Source organism: Netta rufina (genome assembly GCF_964035555.1).
Source record: "Netta rufina genome assembly, chromosome: 19".
Taxonomy (NCBI): domain Eukaryota; kingdom Metazoa; phylum Chordata; class Aves; order Anseriformes; family Anatidae; genus Netta; species Netta rufina.
The window spans coordinates 6,263,433-6,279,735 of NC_140143.1; the positions used below are offsets into that span (position 1 = coordinate 6,263,433).

Below are 16,303 nucleotides of genomic sequence, written 5' to 3' on the forward strand. Positions count from 1 at the left end.
ATTCTCTTCTTTTAGGGTTAGAAGTGAGTACCTGAGACAAGTTGTGTGTCACTGTTTAGAACTGTAATTTTTGTAACTGAGGAAAAACTGTGTGAATGAAGCATATTGCTCAATGTTTTAGTTACAAAACGTCTTTTTTATGTACAAGTGGTTAATGTTTCAAACATCTTATGAGATGAACTTTATTTGGAGCAGAGTTTAAATTGCTATCAGTTTAAAACTGTTTCTGGTATTATGGAGGATGGGTACTGCAGAAAGAAGCGAGGAAGGAATTGCACTGCTCAGCAGAACAGTGGCTGTTGAATAGCTGATGCTGAATACCTTTTTCCATGTTTAAAATAATTCATATAATGAATACAGAATGACAGCTAGATTTAGTAAACTGTACTGCGCTTGTCCGGTATACCATTTTTTCCTAAAACTGGCACAGTCCTAATCTAGCCTTCAGTATGTTCATGGCAGATTTTTATGGTACTTTATAATTGGTGGTCACTTAAACACATCTGGTCTGTAAACCCCAAGTTGGAACCTTTGACTAATGTTAAGTTCAGTGCATTAAATGCCACAGTCAAAATTGTTATATGAATTTGTTAACTTTAAGTGTGCATTGCTTTGAGCGTTTTGACTGTAGTTACCGTTTTGTCTCTTGAGATACTGTCAGGTGGGGTAGGAAGGTAGAGATTCACTGCCTGGAATGGAGCAGTCACAATTTGAACAGTGCTCTTTGCTATGTTAAAGTAATCACTTAACAAACAAAACCAGCAATTTTATTTCTACTTTGAGAATGTAGAAGCCATTCTGTGAGGACAAATTTGACAATGTTGTTCAAAATGAAGTGTTTCTGAATTCACAGAACAGTTTGGTGCCATCATCAACCAGTGTTGGGACGAACGTGTTGCTGTTAGACCAGCTCCTGTTTACAAATCTGCTCTTCCATGCTGATACAACCAAGAAAACAAGAGTTTTTGATGAAGTAGGTAAGTCTTCCCTTCCAAGACTGTTACCCGTTGTTCCTAAGTTGCTTGATTTAAGACTGAAGCTGTACTCTTTAGGACAAATACTCTACAACTTAAGAAGTAGGTAGTTGATATGAATGTTGTATTTGAGAGGAAGTTACCCTGACAGCTACCTTGTTTACTGGTTTCATGAGTTATGTTCCATTCAAAAGACACCAAAGAAAGGGAGCAGGCTGCAGATAAAACAGAACTAAGGGAGTAAGAAAAACTTTTAATTCAACATGGACCTAACTTGAAGAGGATCAAACACCCACTTCTTGGTTATCAGTAATGGTAGCCAAAATCTACTTTGTAGATGATTTGCAACATTTAATGTAACTAAAGAAATGTAAGCAGTAAACTAAAGACATGTTAGTAAGATTGAATATCGAGGGAAGTAGTGAGAAATGCTTTCACTAATAAAGCAAGAAAAATATTTTTGCAAGAGATGTCAGTTTAGATCTAAACTACATGAAAGTAAACAATTGCTCAAAGAATATACAGGACTTATGAGAAACAAGATGAAAATGAGGAAAAATTGAGGAGCTCTTATTAAGACAGATGCAATGCTGCAGAATGCATTTATATTCTTGTTAGGTGAACTCAGTGGTTCCCCACTTTTATGCCCCAATCAACAATTTACTACAACATACACAGCTGTGGGATAAAACTTTATTTAAAAAAAATTAAATTTCACTTGACACAAATGTCTCAGTTTTGAGGTAAGAGAATGTACTAGCTTCAGAAAACAACTTTCAGGATTTCATAGGCAGTTAACGCTCTTCGAGCCTTGCAAGGCTCCAATAGCTAGAGGTGAAAAACTGTAAAGGATGTGCCAAGTCTTCTATCTAGCTGAATGCTGCTGTGAAAGAATGGAGCTTAACCCTTTTTTTAATCCAAGCTTATGTTGGTTCTTTAGATACCTTGTTTTCTTACTCAGGTCTTGCCCTGAGATTCTTCACCCATCCCAGGTTTGAGATATGCTTCTCCTAAGAGGTGGTTGTACAGTACCTAATTTGTGATCTGGGCAGCTAGTCTTATGTTCAGTTAGAAATACAAAATTGGCAAGCTGGCCTTGTTCAAGATGCAACTTAAAAATTTATGTCAGAAGAACTATTTAGTCTATTGCCATCCTCAGCTCTCAAGGGGAACAGTAGGGGCCTCCTGGGTAGCCCTTCACAGTCATCTTAAGCTGCTTTCTGTGTATATGCCGAACAAACTGACGAGGCATTACCATCTCTGGAAGTACCTGAATTCAAGACTTTAAGTTTCATGATCTATTATGCTGGTAAATATCCTGCAGAATCAAGTCTGACTAGGCCCTCCAAAAGCAGGTGAAGAGGTACCTGAGCTGCTTATTCCTCAGAAATGTAGATATTCACTATTTTAATTTCCATACGGTAAAAGTACTGAGTTACAACTAGTACCTGACACCTGAAGTCTTACTAATAAAACTACCAGCACTACTAATTGGAGCAAGATTCAAGTTGGCTGCTGGCTGGAGTGCCAGCCTGATCCCCTAAACACAACTGACAGTTTGATCATCTACTTGACTTTCACAGCTATAACATAAGAACTGTATTCAAGATGTGACAGCTGGGATACAGCACAATTTTGACAACACTCGTCACAATAATTCAAAGGAATTCGAAGTATAGGATATGGTAAAAGTGAAATAGTTACACTTGATTAACTGAGAATGCTGCAGCTATTTCATTGCTAGCACAGAAGAATAATAAACCTGTGGGTGTCCAGTCTTTCCTCCTTCCTTCATGTTTTATAATACATTCTAATTAATTCTATATGTTTTTTCAATTCCTCTGAAACTTCTCAATTTTTTTTTCTTGTAAATGGTAGTAATAATAGCTGTCATTATCTTCTGGAATTCATGTACCCCTACTACCAATGCTTGGGGCAAAATGCAGGCAGGACAACTCATTTTTGTACTGACAATTTGAATGGGGAGTATTAATACACCGTAATGAAACTTATGCTAGCATAAAGGGATAATATAGTATGTTGAAAGTGGTGAAGAAGGGCAGGGTGATTGTCTAGGTTTTATAAAAAGAACTTGCCCCTCTAACATGTTGAAATGTATATTTTTAATTGAACTTAATGCAATAAAAACCTTTTTTAAGGGCCTCAATGAGCATTACTTTAAAGAATACTTTAAATGCAGTTTCATCTTTTGACCAGGAATAGTCCATGTGACAAGCTCATTATAAATCTTATTCCCCTCTTAAGGGGAATACTGGTAACTTTATGTAGATTTTAAATTACTGCCTACTACTTTTTTATCCCATCCTACTACAGTGAGAAGAGTGCTAAACTAGCACCACACTGTACTCTGCTTTGACTGCCACAGGTTAAATCTACCAGCAGTGTCTGCCTTAGGCCCTTCTCTGTTACCTCCTAACTTGCACCTTCAGCTGCAGTCCCAGCTTGCTCAGACAGTACGCCACTGTGTGTGGCCTCAGCTGGCTGCAGTGGCTGCACTAGCAGCAAGGGAGGCCTTGTACTCCCCTGTAATAGTATGAGTGAACAGCTGGGATTTCTAGGAGTCCTGTACAGCAGAAAACCACCTCAAGGTCACTATTGCTGGGACAGCAGAAAGTTGCCTCTGCATCTTAACACGGCTCTGTGAGGAATCATGGCTGCCCTCCGCATGTCATACTTCAGCATGACACCGCCCAGACATCAGCTACAAAGTAAAATATAACTAGGAAAGACATTCAGACCAGAGAAGGATAACTGTCCAGCTGTGGGCATTGGTCTAATGTGAGACAAGTGTCAGCATTAAGTTGAGGATGTAAGCACCACCCTGCAACTACTCTAGAAAATCTATTCTAAGATACAGGGAACAGTTCAAGAAATACATGGAAGTAAGGCACTTAGATAAAACCAAGTCATTTAACAGACTGGGTACATATCTGAACAAACACCATGGCTCAGACATCCTTGTTTTGGGGGAAATGAACAGTACCGTGCATGGAAGAAACTGTGGTTGCATGCAGAACCCACTATCCGTTCATATTATTAAGGCAGCATTGTGTACAAGGAAGCATAGCAAGGCATCACTGCTCTAAATACTTTGCTCTTTTTATGAGTGGTATAAATAAAGCTTTGGTCCATTACCTCCAACCCCCTAACGTTTATAGGCTTATTTCACAGAACAGCAGCATTAAGCAAAGTTAATTTCATACAATAAGCGTACCCTGAGACTAGAGTACAACAAAATACTGACAAAACTCAAGTCTGGAGGAAAAAAAAAAAAGGGTAAAGTCTTATGGACTTGCTTAAATTAATGTCTACACCAATGCCTGTTTCGCTTTTTCCAGAGTAAAAAACCCAATGTTTCACAACTTTTTTTGAAATGAATCCAGTAGGAAGTACAATATAGCGGAGTTCAAGTAGTACAAAGATTGTTGGTATCAAACAGCTGGAAATCCAGCTTTTGACATTACAGAGTATAGCAAGAACAAGAATCCCTTCACTCACATGAGCTGCTAAAACACCAGAACTTTCCAGCCTGGGTATGAAAACGAACATCCAAAATACAAAGAGACACAGCACTGATCCAGTACCCAGTCAAAGACCACTTCCCTGTTGTTAGAGCTAATGGTTACTCTAAGCTTGAAGTTTCCTCCCTCATTGCTGGAAGGTCCTAACTGCACAACTTCCATGTCAAATGTCACAGTTGATCCAGAAGTAACAGCAGGCAGTTGGTTTGTCATCTCTTTTCCGTTTACAAACACTGCCCCTGAAACAGTCAAGGTATCAAACATTATTTCTCATTTTCTATACATACCAACATGCAAGGCTGTCTGTGTTTGGCAGGCAAGTAGAAACGAAAGGCAATCCTGTCACATTGCTTTTTGTCACATCAAACAGGTTGCAGTAACTGCATGCAGGAGATCCATGATCTCACCAAAGATGGTAACTGCATGAGCAGTGTACACACAACGTGGGTGAAGTTGTTTGTGTATTATCCAGGGATAAAAAGGACTAGGGACTGCAGTATTTGGGGGAAAAAAAAAAAAAACACATTCTTCAGTTATGTGATTGACTCACCATTTGTGCTAATACACACAGCCTTGTCCCGCTGCAAAGAATCGTAGCCATTCTGCTGCTCCACACACACTCCCAGGCTGTCTCGTCTGTCTGGCTGTCCCACGGTTTCAATTCTACCAAGCAAAAAGTCAGGTCAAACCCTGAAGCTTTACACAAAAGCATACAATGAAATTCCCAGTAACACCCTGTCATGTAAGACTTCTGCACTGTGCTCCAGGGCTTTCACCAAATTCATTGGGCTCTTCCAGCTGAGTAAGGGTGCTTCTGTATCTGGGTGTTTTCTCATGTACTGCCTTTTCTGAAAGGTGCTAAACCATGGTTTTGGGAGAGCCTGAGTGACTCAGGAAACTCAACTGGTCTTTTCTAGGAAGTAAAGCGATGGTTATTTTCTGTACAGTTTAAGAGAGGGAGAAGCACTGATCCTCAGTTGTTGTCAAACAACAGGAAACCCCAAGCAGAAGCTTTTAAGAACTGAAAATTAAACTGGGCAGTAGGCTGGCACACAATGAGTTAACTCTGTCAAGACAAACAGGGAAGATAAAATTGGAACCATGTTTTACTGCTGCACTCTGTTAGGTTTTTCAGTCTCCTGGGAATATCACTAAGATAGCAAGAGCCTTGTGCTGTAAAGCAAAACAAAATTAAAAGTTAAAACATCTAAGAATCTTTTAATTTGGAAATGATCCACAATGCTTTCCCAAAACAACTTCAAATGAGAAATTGAATTAATTTTGGTACCCTAATCTAGATTTTAAACTTTGAGTTACTGGTAAAGTTTTATAAACAGCTATGTTATAAACAGCAAAGCCTTTGTGCACAAGGTAATGTTAATTCATTCCATCCCTAGTTAAAGGAGCTTTTCTTGAGATTTCTGTCAGTACAAACACTTACTTCCAACCCACAAATGACAAAAAAAAAAAAAGAAAAAAGGCGTAGTTATAGACCCATTAAAAAGTAAGAATTCTATCCTACCAATCTGCACCCACACTTACTCATTTTTGTACACCCTTTTCTGCAGAGCACTGTGAAAGTAACCTGGATCAGCAGCAGCAGAAAGAAAAAACAATGACACAAGCAGCAGGACAGCAATACTGTGAGGTAGGAGCAATGGTACCCCCAGACTGGGATCATTTACACAGCAGCCAGTCTAGGACCAACTGAACTGTTTAGGTTCAGCTCTCTCAGTGAATCCAGGCTGAGGCCATGTTTTGCATCATGCACTTCTGTATTGATCACATCCAGGCTTTCCAGCATCATTACACCACCATCCTTAACCCCTAGAGAGCCAATACCAAACCTTCCTTACACCATAAAGAGGAAGCACAACACGATTGCCCAAGACAAGGGCCAACCACACAGATCTCCCATGGCCTTCCCTCCCTCGCATGGAAAAGAAGGCCAGGATATGGCATAGATCACCATTCCTCTCCTTACCTGGTTTTGTTTTTACAGTGATAAATAAATAGCCAGCTCAAGAACAGTACAGAGCATCACTACACAGCCTCCTAAGCTTTGCTTTACTGGACCGATCTTTCCTACAACATTACAAAGTTTTCCAGCCTTTATGATCTTTAAGGACTTAAAATTTGTTTACATGGTAGGAACAATGCTCAGTGGAACACCATTCAAATCCCCTTCGCTGCTTCCAGTGCTGCAGAGCAAATGACTTTGCCCCAGTCACTGCATATACGCACTGAAACAGTTCAACCACCACCAGTTTCCATTTGTCTCAGAGCACAGAGAAGTAAATCTATGGGTGATCACACACACTTCCTTTTAATAGCTTTAAGGAGAGTTGTGGTGGGCTCCTGGCAGCCCAATCTTCACACTGCCTCTGCTGGATGTCCTCAAATCAGCACCCTGCCCAGACTGGCTGTGGCTCCCTACTGCAAGCGGAAACTTCAGAGACAGCTGCAGAGCTGGTCCCTGGGGAGAAACGTCACCTTCCCGAGGGCAGCTCCCTGAAGGCTGCAGAGAAACAGGATGAGTCTTGACTTAAAGCAACGCTCTTTTCCTCCAACTAGTCCAAATGCCTTACCTCAGAGGATAACTAAAGCAGTCTATCTTTTAAAAACAGATACAAAGCACTGCATTTATTAGAGCTTCACTTTTCACTGATGAGATATTCCTGTGTCCTGAATGCACTGGAAGAATACAAAGCTGCTTCACAAACATCTGTAACGTGAACCTCGCTTACTTGGTTTGCTCTGCAACCCACTTATCCCCTTGTGAATATAGTTTTGTTTCAACAGATGGAGAAACCAAGCACCAAATATTACATCTCACAGCTTAGCAAAATCTTACACACTCTGAAACAGGAAGCTACTCTCCAGCCTTGGAAAAGGAACACAACCGATTTGTCAGGTTGTCTTCAATCGTAACATTCATGTCATTACAATTCTCAAGGACATGTGCTTGTTGCTGCTCTGCCATCCTGAAACAATCTCATCTTGGAGAGAAGTCCACAACACTAAACTGTAAAGATTTTCATGTGTTACCAATAGAGAAAGATAAAAGGATGTTGGTCTGAAACAGAACCAAGGAAAACCTCAAAGTTCTGCCTTTAATTTCACAGGCACTTCTGAGCCAAAAGATGTTACATCTACCAACAGATTTCAAATGAAAGCTTCGGGTCTTTTTATCCTATCCCAGACAGGACAACTGAATACATCCTCATGCTACAACCATCTCAAGTTAAGATAATTTATCAGGAAGGGAGAAATGACACACCGTGTTACAAAAAGTATCATGAACAACGCCCTTAAATTATCTTTGGGGGTTGCCTACTGTACAGCAAGTAGTTTTATTTAACCAAGAGAAAGATGAAATAAAGCTTCAGAGTCTCTGAGGTCTGTAACTACAGCTGACAAACCCATAAGGAAGTTCCTCACACCCAGTTAAACAGTGTTATCTCGGGAAAATGACTACAGGCAGCAGAGCTGCCAAAGTTTTTAATTACATTCTGTATCAAATGTAAAGCTTGAATTTCACAAGATATCTTTTCCAATCAAGACCTTCTAATGCCAGGAGTCTGCTGAGCAATAATTATCTCAGAGGTTAAAGACAGTGGTGCCAGACTGTCAACCTTATCTGTCTTGAAAAAACATGCATTTTCCCATCCAATGTCATCAAAATGTGGATAGTCTGGGAAGAAAAGAACCCACTGGCTAAAAAGACTCAATGGAAAGTCTCCACTGACTTCTAGCAAGCCAGTAAGAGATGCTACAAAACAACAGAAAACTCCGTGTTCCACAGATTTGCTCACCATGGGCTATATTTCACTTTCCCTCAGGAGTTCACTCTAGTCTGTGCTAGATAGGTGCAGGTCCTACAAAAACATCAGGTGTTCTCCTAGAGTTGGGAAGCAGAAGTAATGAAAAAGATGTTCAGACTTCACACAGACATGGTATCTTAATTTGGTCTGAGCTAATACAGAATTCAAACACGTATCATGACTCAGGTTTACATACAATTACGATAAAACAGACGAGAGAAGGAATTTCAGTTCACAGTAGGTGCGCCGGACAAAAGCTATCAAGAAAGTACTTGCCTGAATGTTAACGTTTGCCCACAGAAATAAGTAGGAGCTTTGGAGTAGAGCACACCACATGACTGAGAATCATTTCGAAGTGCTATGTTTCTTCGACTGCTCAGGCTGTAACCCTCCAAACCAGTTGTCCATTCTTCAAAGAAAAAAGAAATAGAAGCATGGACTTCAATTAGACTAGTTACAGTCCGTGCAAAATACTGTCAGTTGCAATGTCCACTCAGTTTACCTCATATGAAGCTTAAGCTAAGTAAAGAACAGGGGCTGTTTTTGCTTTCTTCTGATGGAGAGATTTCTTTTCCAAATCCGTTATAATCACAGAATATATTTTCCAGCTCACAGGGTTTGCCAGAAGTTTACTCTGTGCTGCAATCCCTGTGAAGTCATCTTGCAGGCAAAAGAAAACCTGTGACCCACTGCATTTACAAAACTGAAAGTGAAGATGAAATTGAGGTTTTCTCTCAATACAAGATAACTTGGTCATCAAAGAATTTTTAGGAAGGGTGGAGACAAGGGGAAAAAGATCTTGACTTCTGGCCTGCAAGCACTGTCTCAGAGATGGTTTCCAAGGCTAAGCACTAAGCTGCCTGCTGGAACAGCTCACTGCCTCTCGCACTACCAAGCTGAAATCCAAATTCAGCAAAGAGTAACTTCTAGTATGAAGGAACAGATAGCTCATCATATATCACACCTGTATCATAGGTAAGGAAACCCCACCACTGCACAAAAAGCAGCTCCATTCAACTATGGACCTTCAGGAGCACTATGCTGATGACAGAATTAAGATGAAGACGAACAGCAAGGAAACAGTACCATGGGGCACTAGCGTGGTGCGGCCGATCTGAGGAACACTCCATGGACTCCACTCTTGCCGTCCATCTCCTCGGGCACAGACTCTGAACTGGTAATCGACATTAGGATCAATGTGCAGTACTATGAACTCTGTCTCTGAGCCAACATACACATCTTCAAAGTGACTGGCAGTGCTCTTACGATATTGCAGTCTGTAATCTTGTGGTACAAAGTCATCGTCCACCTAGAGAAACACGTATTACATTAATATGTAATTAATGTGTGACCCTGCCCTTTTTTTGCCTTCCACCTCTGAAGCAGCACACATTAGGGTCGTATTGCAGACTGTCAGCAGAGGCAATTCAGGGTAACAAGGTATTAAAGAGCAGAAAGCACGCCTTATAGAAAATAAAATCAGTCTCCAAAACAACTAATAAAAAAAAAAAATTTGATCACAGCTTAGAAGTAGCTACAGAAGGAACAACGCAGAGCTTATCAGCTTATCAGTCTAGCAGAGACATAACAAGATCCTTAAGCAAAAGCTGAAGACAAATTTGGAGACAAAATTCAGTGCCAACTTTTAACAGCAAGAAGAGTTCACAGTTATCCTTCATAATCCGTTCCAGGGAAAAACTTCCAATTCTTTGATATCTCTAAGTCAAAGGAGTGTTTTTTCCCCCCCCCACAAAAGCTCTACTATCACTCAAACGACCAAATTCAGGAACTCTTTATAACACAGAAAAATGAGACTACATGTTACAATCGTGCCTATGCTTTCACACTCTGAATCCACATCCTTTACAAGGTAAGGTGACGAATGCCTGGCTGTTGCTAGAAAAACAAAAGTTTGTTTCGTGCTGCCAAGGAACATAGAGCTGTCCAACAATGACTAAACCACATCAGAACATAGCAATGGTTTACTCAAAAATAGTTCTTGTATATCAAAGAGAGATTCCTTGAGTAGCTAATGCCAATATTAAAATATTTTCTCTTTCTATCCACTCCATTTCCCTAAGAACACAAATGTGTTTAGGTGTAAAAGCCTAACAGAACAGGTTCAGCCTCCTCTGGATGATAATCCTGGGTCTGCTAAAGCATCTTCAAACCGAACCAAAGCACCACCCCAGCAATGAGGTTCAGTCTCAACAACAGCATTTAGCCATTGCTGCCACACAAAAGCAGCACGTGGTTCCACAGCATGAATGGCTTTGTGTGAATCACATCTGTCAGAAACACACCAGGGATCTTTGGTCGTGTTTGTACAACAGCAGCACAGGTGGATTACTCTCTGCTATTTGTTTAGTGGGAAGAGTACGTGGAGGAGGCAGTGCCTGCTTGTCCAGCATCTGGCACTTGTTTAAGCGTGGGAAGGAGGGGCAGCAGTGTTTCCAGCTGTTCCTCCCGACTTTTCCACAGACAGGGAAGGAGACTGCACGGCAGAGGTGCACTCGTGCACTGGCCCTTTCTGCCCGCACATGGAGGCAGGGCACTCAGCAAGAGTCTGAGGCAGAAGTGTCACCATCAGGCAGACACAAGCCTCAGCACCATCCACAACGTCACCAGATTACCTTGCCTTTAAACGAGGCAATTATCATAAAAATATTTTCTGAAGTTTTTAACTACACGCTGGAGTGCACTATTCCCTGAAGGCAGCAGAGAATCCAGAATGAAAGGAGATTTTTCAATTTATTTCAAGAAAGCAAAAGCCTGAATGATTTTCAGCCAGGATATTTTACCTACCTTACACCATCGGACTAAAATACCTCCAGGCTTCTCAACAAATTCCTCTAACTGTACAGGTGGGCGAGATGCTACAGTTCCATGTCTGAATATTTCATTTTTCAGTATGGTAAGAAGGCAGTCATCCAGCTGGGCAGATAAACAAGGCACATCAACCAAGGAGGGCACTTCTGGTAAGCTGAGAAAGGAAGAGTTTGCTGTAATGAAAGGGGCCAGCCTCTACAAATTCATGTTTTGCCCATACACTTGAATCTGTACAAACTTAGCAAAGAGAGAACAGCTGCAGAAATTGGCACGTGCATTTCGAACTTAAAAGGCTCAGAAAACACCCAGCATTTCAGCCCTAACCAAACTGTCTGTTTCTCAGTAAATACTCTGTAACACAGGCTGTTCCACAGGGAGGGGTTTCACCATTGACAAATAAACAGCCGGTATTTCTACAGAACATATGCAGGTTGAAAACTACTCCATTCTGTGGCTGCCAAACCCAAAAAAGCCTATGAAATAAACAGGAGAGAAACAGCTCAGATAAATCTCTTAAAGGAATGGAAGACAGGACTTGTGTTTCAAAGCAGAAAAAATCCCCATGGAGGAGCAGCACATGTGCCACTGCCTCCAACCACCTCAGTGTGACAGTATCTTACCTATCTAGCTGAATATGTAAAGCTTTTTTTGTAAAGTTGCAAAGTTTTTCATTCTGTTGTCCCACATCTCCATGGACTGCACTCTCTCCTGGAATCAAATGGTAGAAATATTACTAATGAGAAAATGTCCAAGTAAGGCATTCTTTGCTTCAAAGAATAACCAGTTCTGACACGAACAGCCAATTAAACATGAAGCTTTCTCAGCACCTTTGCTCGACTCTAAGCTAGAAAATAAAATTACAGTTAACAACATAAAGCCTATCTAGCAACTTCTGAAGCTCTCAAACTTCCCGTAGACACATCCATAGCACGTAATAATTTGCCTCAGGTCTCAAGCAGCAGTAGAACTGGGGTTGGATGCCAGAAATCCCTTTCTCCATCTGCTTTAAAGTAAGAAAAAAGTAAAGCACCTTCACTGAGCAGAAAATCAAAAAGCAGTAGCTTAAAAGTGAAAAATAATTTCACCCATTGCTCTGTTTGCTACAATGTAAGTGGTCAGTATTGTCATAATGAATGAAGTAATCCATGAATTAAAGTCTGGAGATAAACAGAAGTCTTCTCATAAGCTTTCCATATAAAGTCGTGTCCTGCACTTCAGCTTACAGGGATGTATGCTCCATCTATCTGATTTATGGTAACTCACAACATAAGCAAGCTCAGTTCTTTTCCAAATGGAGAATTACAAACATTACAAATCTCTAATGAAAAGCATACGTCATAATTGGCAGCAAGAGATTTAATAAGCATGGAGGCTTAACTCCTCTCTGACTCATGCAATCTCAGCTCACTTTATCGACACGACTGAGCAGTGCCTGTGTGTGTGTGCAGAGACAACAGCGACCCGTGGGATGGGAGACGCGCAGCTAGTCAGATCCTCAGGAGATCTGACAAACCTGTAGAAAGCAGAGGCGATCTTTGTCACCACCCTGTGATTCAGTAACTTGAGATGTAAAATAAAAACAAGGTGATTACCAGCTGTCCCAGAGCTGTGGTGCTGGAAATAAACCAATAAATTAATCCTTAAATATTGTCGCTATTCCTGTGAGCAGGAGGCGCAGCGGTACCAAACCAGCATGTTTTTTAAGCACTAAACTCACTGCTGAGCGCAAGCTGGTACATTTCCTACCCAAGGGAGGCTGCTCAATACCCTTTAGTTCACAGAACTGAGATCATGTTGAAAGAAAGTTAAAGTTGAGACATGAGAACAATGCAAGGAAACTGCCAACATACTCATGGCTCAGACATGCTCCCAGTAGGTTCTCCAGTCTGGGGAAAACAGTCAAGAGTGACATTCCTTTCTGCCTAGGTATTTAGCATCAGTAGGATACAAACTTACAACAGAATATGTTAGTTCAGGTTGGAAGGAGCGTACAAGTAACTTTCTGCAAGTCCAGAATGTTAGGACAAATGTTTGCTCACTCAGTCTGCACAGTATGTCACTTTGCAAGACAGATATATTCAAATTTTAAATGATTTTATTCCATGATGAGAGCTACTGGACCACAACAGATGAAGTTTATCCTTACAGAGGACAGACATTAAAGCTTATTCACACCTGAAATTCTACTGGACTCAGTTGCTAACTTAGTGAGACCAGAGACATTTTGCTATATGGTACCTGAGATGCATTTTATTTCAAAGTAGCTTGATAAACTCATTCTAGAGTGGTGGAGTGCAGGACACCCCTGCAGCAAGGCACATTTCTAAAAGCAGATACTCCCAGTCCTTAAGAGAAGGCTGCACTGACACACATACATCCTAGGATTGGAGTGAAATATTAAAGCACAAGGTAAAAATTGATCAGCTCCTCAGACTACCCGACTTTTAATCTCTTCTTAACACTTAATTTGAGAGGAGTCCAAAATGAGCCAAGCATGCCGATGCTAACAGGAACATTTGAGAAAAGACTTTGAAAAGAGACACACTGGAAGGCAGAACTAAGGCTGGGTACTGGGTCCTGCCTTACCTTCCTGGAGCAGATCATCAGCAGTGCTGACTCCGTGCTCTATTAGCTTCTGGCATTCGTCCAGCGGTTTGATGCTCTCTTGTTCTATAGCATCCACTTCCTGCAGCAATGACATCAGTCGCTCATCCAACAGCTTCTTTAGGGTCCCTTTTAAATCGTTAAAGTGTTGCTCGAGTACATCTCTGGTCAGCGTTGCGCTTTCTCTGATCTAAATTCAGGTGACAGGAAAGGAGGACTCAGGATAAAGGCAAAGACCAGGCACGTCTTTTATTGTTCTGAAGCACCTCATCTGCACCTGTGTGTGAAGTCAGCTCTAAAAAAAAGGACCACAGGCAGCTAACAAACAAGCTACTGTAGTCATTTAGCACACCTACAGGAGGGAAGGAGGCAAAGAAACTAGCACAGACCAGGGGAAGGGCGTATTAGCACAGCAAATCAAGGTAACTTCTGGGGCTTGAGCTGAATACAACTTGGGTTACTTGTACTTCACTCAAGGAATTCTTGCCAGAAAAGTCTGAATGCTTTGTAGGTCCTCCTGCCCTGCCAGCCCTCACAACTGTTGGGATTCCATTCAAACACCACTCTGCCATCACACACAAGCAATCCTTAGTGGAATGAGGAGACAGCAGACCTTCAGAAGTCTATATAAAACCCCTTTTCCAGACCACATCCCCTCATTAGATTTTTAAGATCTTACTAAAGCTGCTTTTTTTTCAATCCTTTCCAAACAACCACCTTTGAATTTGTCTGTGCTCAGGGTTACAGCATGGGGTGAACAGCAAATCTGATCGGATTCTGGAGGAGCCAGGCCACAGAAGATTCTACAAGTGTTCATAAAATATTGGCACTCACTGAATCTAAGGAAGAAAATGCATTTGAAAACCCTTGAACTAACACTGCAAAACTCAGAGGCAAAAAAGTTGTTCATATGAAGATGTGTAAGTTACACACACGAGGAAATGCTGCAACATGCATGCTGCCTTACACGTAATTTCTAGATCTTTAGAACTACAGACAACCAACACAGGAAGTTCTCTGGTTAGGTAAAACAAATTTCCTCTTCAAGTAATATTCACGAACCTCTACAGCTGCCGCACAGCTCGGTTTCCCTTCTCTTGCTATTTCAATGCTTCAGAAAAAAGGAAGTGTTCGGCTTTGTGCAGGGGTGGGGTGGAGGAAGGCCGAGCAGCCACTTCTCTAAGCCCGCTACCTCCATTACGTGTGGATACAAATCAAACAAGGCTCGGGGCTTGGGACATACAAGGTCCTGAACATGCAGCAAAACAAAGCTCTGGGAAATCTCGTCCCATCGGTCCGAAAGGAGAGGACACAGTGTAAGTGCCCTGAAGTGCTTTTCCTATCACCTGCACCCACTGGTCCCCAAGCAACAAAACTTCTGCTACCTGAGCCCCAGCCTAAGGCACTCAGCACTTGGGGACTGGGGGAACCCTTGTGTGGGTGTCGTGTGGCTGCTTCTCCGTGGGCAAACAGCGTGTGGTCATGGGCACGGAGGGCAAGAGCAGAAACAGACGCAGACAAGCGGCCACAGCAGCAAGGCAAACAGGTTCGGTGTCGGTACGCGTGGGGTTAGCAGGAGACACCCTGAGACTGCAGCGCCTGGGTTTGGGCAGGCACAGCCAGCCCGGCCACACGCAGCCCGTCCTGCTGAGGAGCTCACAGGGCACGGCTCCTGCCCCCCAGCCCCGGGCACCCCCCGGCGGATTTCCAGCGGGTTTCCGCGTGCCGGGCCCGGCTCCAGAGCAGCGGGAGCGCCCCGGTCCCGTCCCGTTACCCCTGGGCTCCCTCAGCGGGGCGCTGGCGGCAGGGCACCGAGGTGCCGGTGGCTGTGCGGGAGCCGGGCCCCCGGGCGCTGCCCCCGCCCCGCCGGGCACCCCTGGGCCAAGGCGGGTCCCGCCCGCTCCGTGCCCCGGCCGGCCCCGGTACCGGCGGGCAGGGGCAGGGCCCGGCTCGGCAGCGCCCGGTCCGTCCCGGCGCGGCCCCTCCGCCCCCACGGCCCCGCACCTGCTGCCGCGCCTGCTGCAGCCCCCCCAGGCGGTGCCGCAGCTCCCGGCGGTAGCTCCGCGCCGCCTCGATGCTCTCCCGAGCCTCCTGCAGCAGGAGCCGCGCCTCGGCCTCGGCCTCCATCGGCGGCCGCGGCGGGCAAGGGGCGGGGCGGGGCCTGGCGGAGGGGCGGGGCTTGAAGAAAGGGGCGTGGGCTGCGGAAAGGGGCGTGGCCTCTCCCCAGGGCGCCGTGCCCCGAGGGGCGGGGCGCGGCGCGGCGCGCAGCCAATGGCCGCCGGGGAGCGAAGGGGGCGTGGCCGTGGCGCCGACCGTTGGAGCGGGCTCGGGGAGGGGAGAGGGGGCGCGGCCTCCCGGCCGCCACGTGACCGCGCCGGGCCCACGTGAGGGCGGCGAGCGGGCGGCAGTTGGCGGCCGGGCGGGGTCACGTGGCGCGGGGCGGGGCCGCCGCCTTCCGCGCGGGTCGCTCCGAAGCGCTGCCCGCCCGCCCGCGCTTTTCTGCCCGCCCGGCTCCCGCGGCCGCCATCGG

At 43.9% G+C, this 16,303-nt stretch overlaps 1 protein-coding gene across 1 annotated transcript; it reads right to left on the reverse strand.

Moving 5' to 3' along the window:
- Nucleotides 1-1,695: 1,695 nt before the first annotated feature.
- CRLF3 (cytokine receptor like factor 3) lies at nt 1,696-15,903 on the reverse strand. The gene is made up of 8 exons (XM_084298368.1): nt 15,778-15,903; nt 13,756-13,963; nt 11,790-11,877; nt 11,146-11,323; nt 9,427-9,649; nt 8,617-8,749; nt 5,067-5,179; nt 1,696-4,755 (listed from the first exon to the last, which is right to left on the reverse strand). The coding sequence occupies exons 1-8, from the start codon at nt 15,898-15,900 to the stop codon at nt 4,502-4,504; spliced, it is 1,320 nt and encodes a 439-aa protein (XP_084154494.1). The 5' UTR covers nt 15,901-15,903; the 3' UTR covers nt 1,696-4,501.
- Between the last annotated feature and the right edge of the window lie 400 nt (nt 15,904-16,303).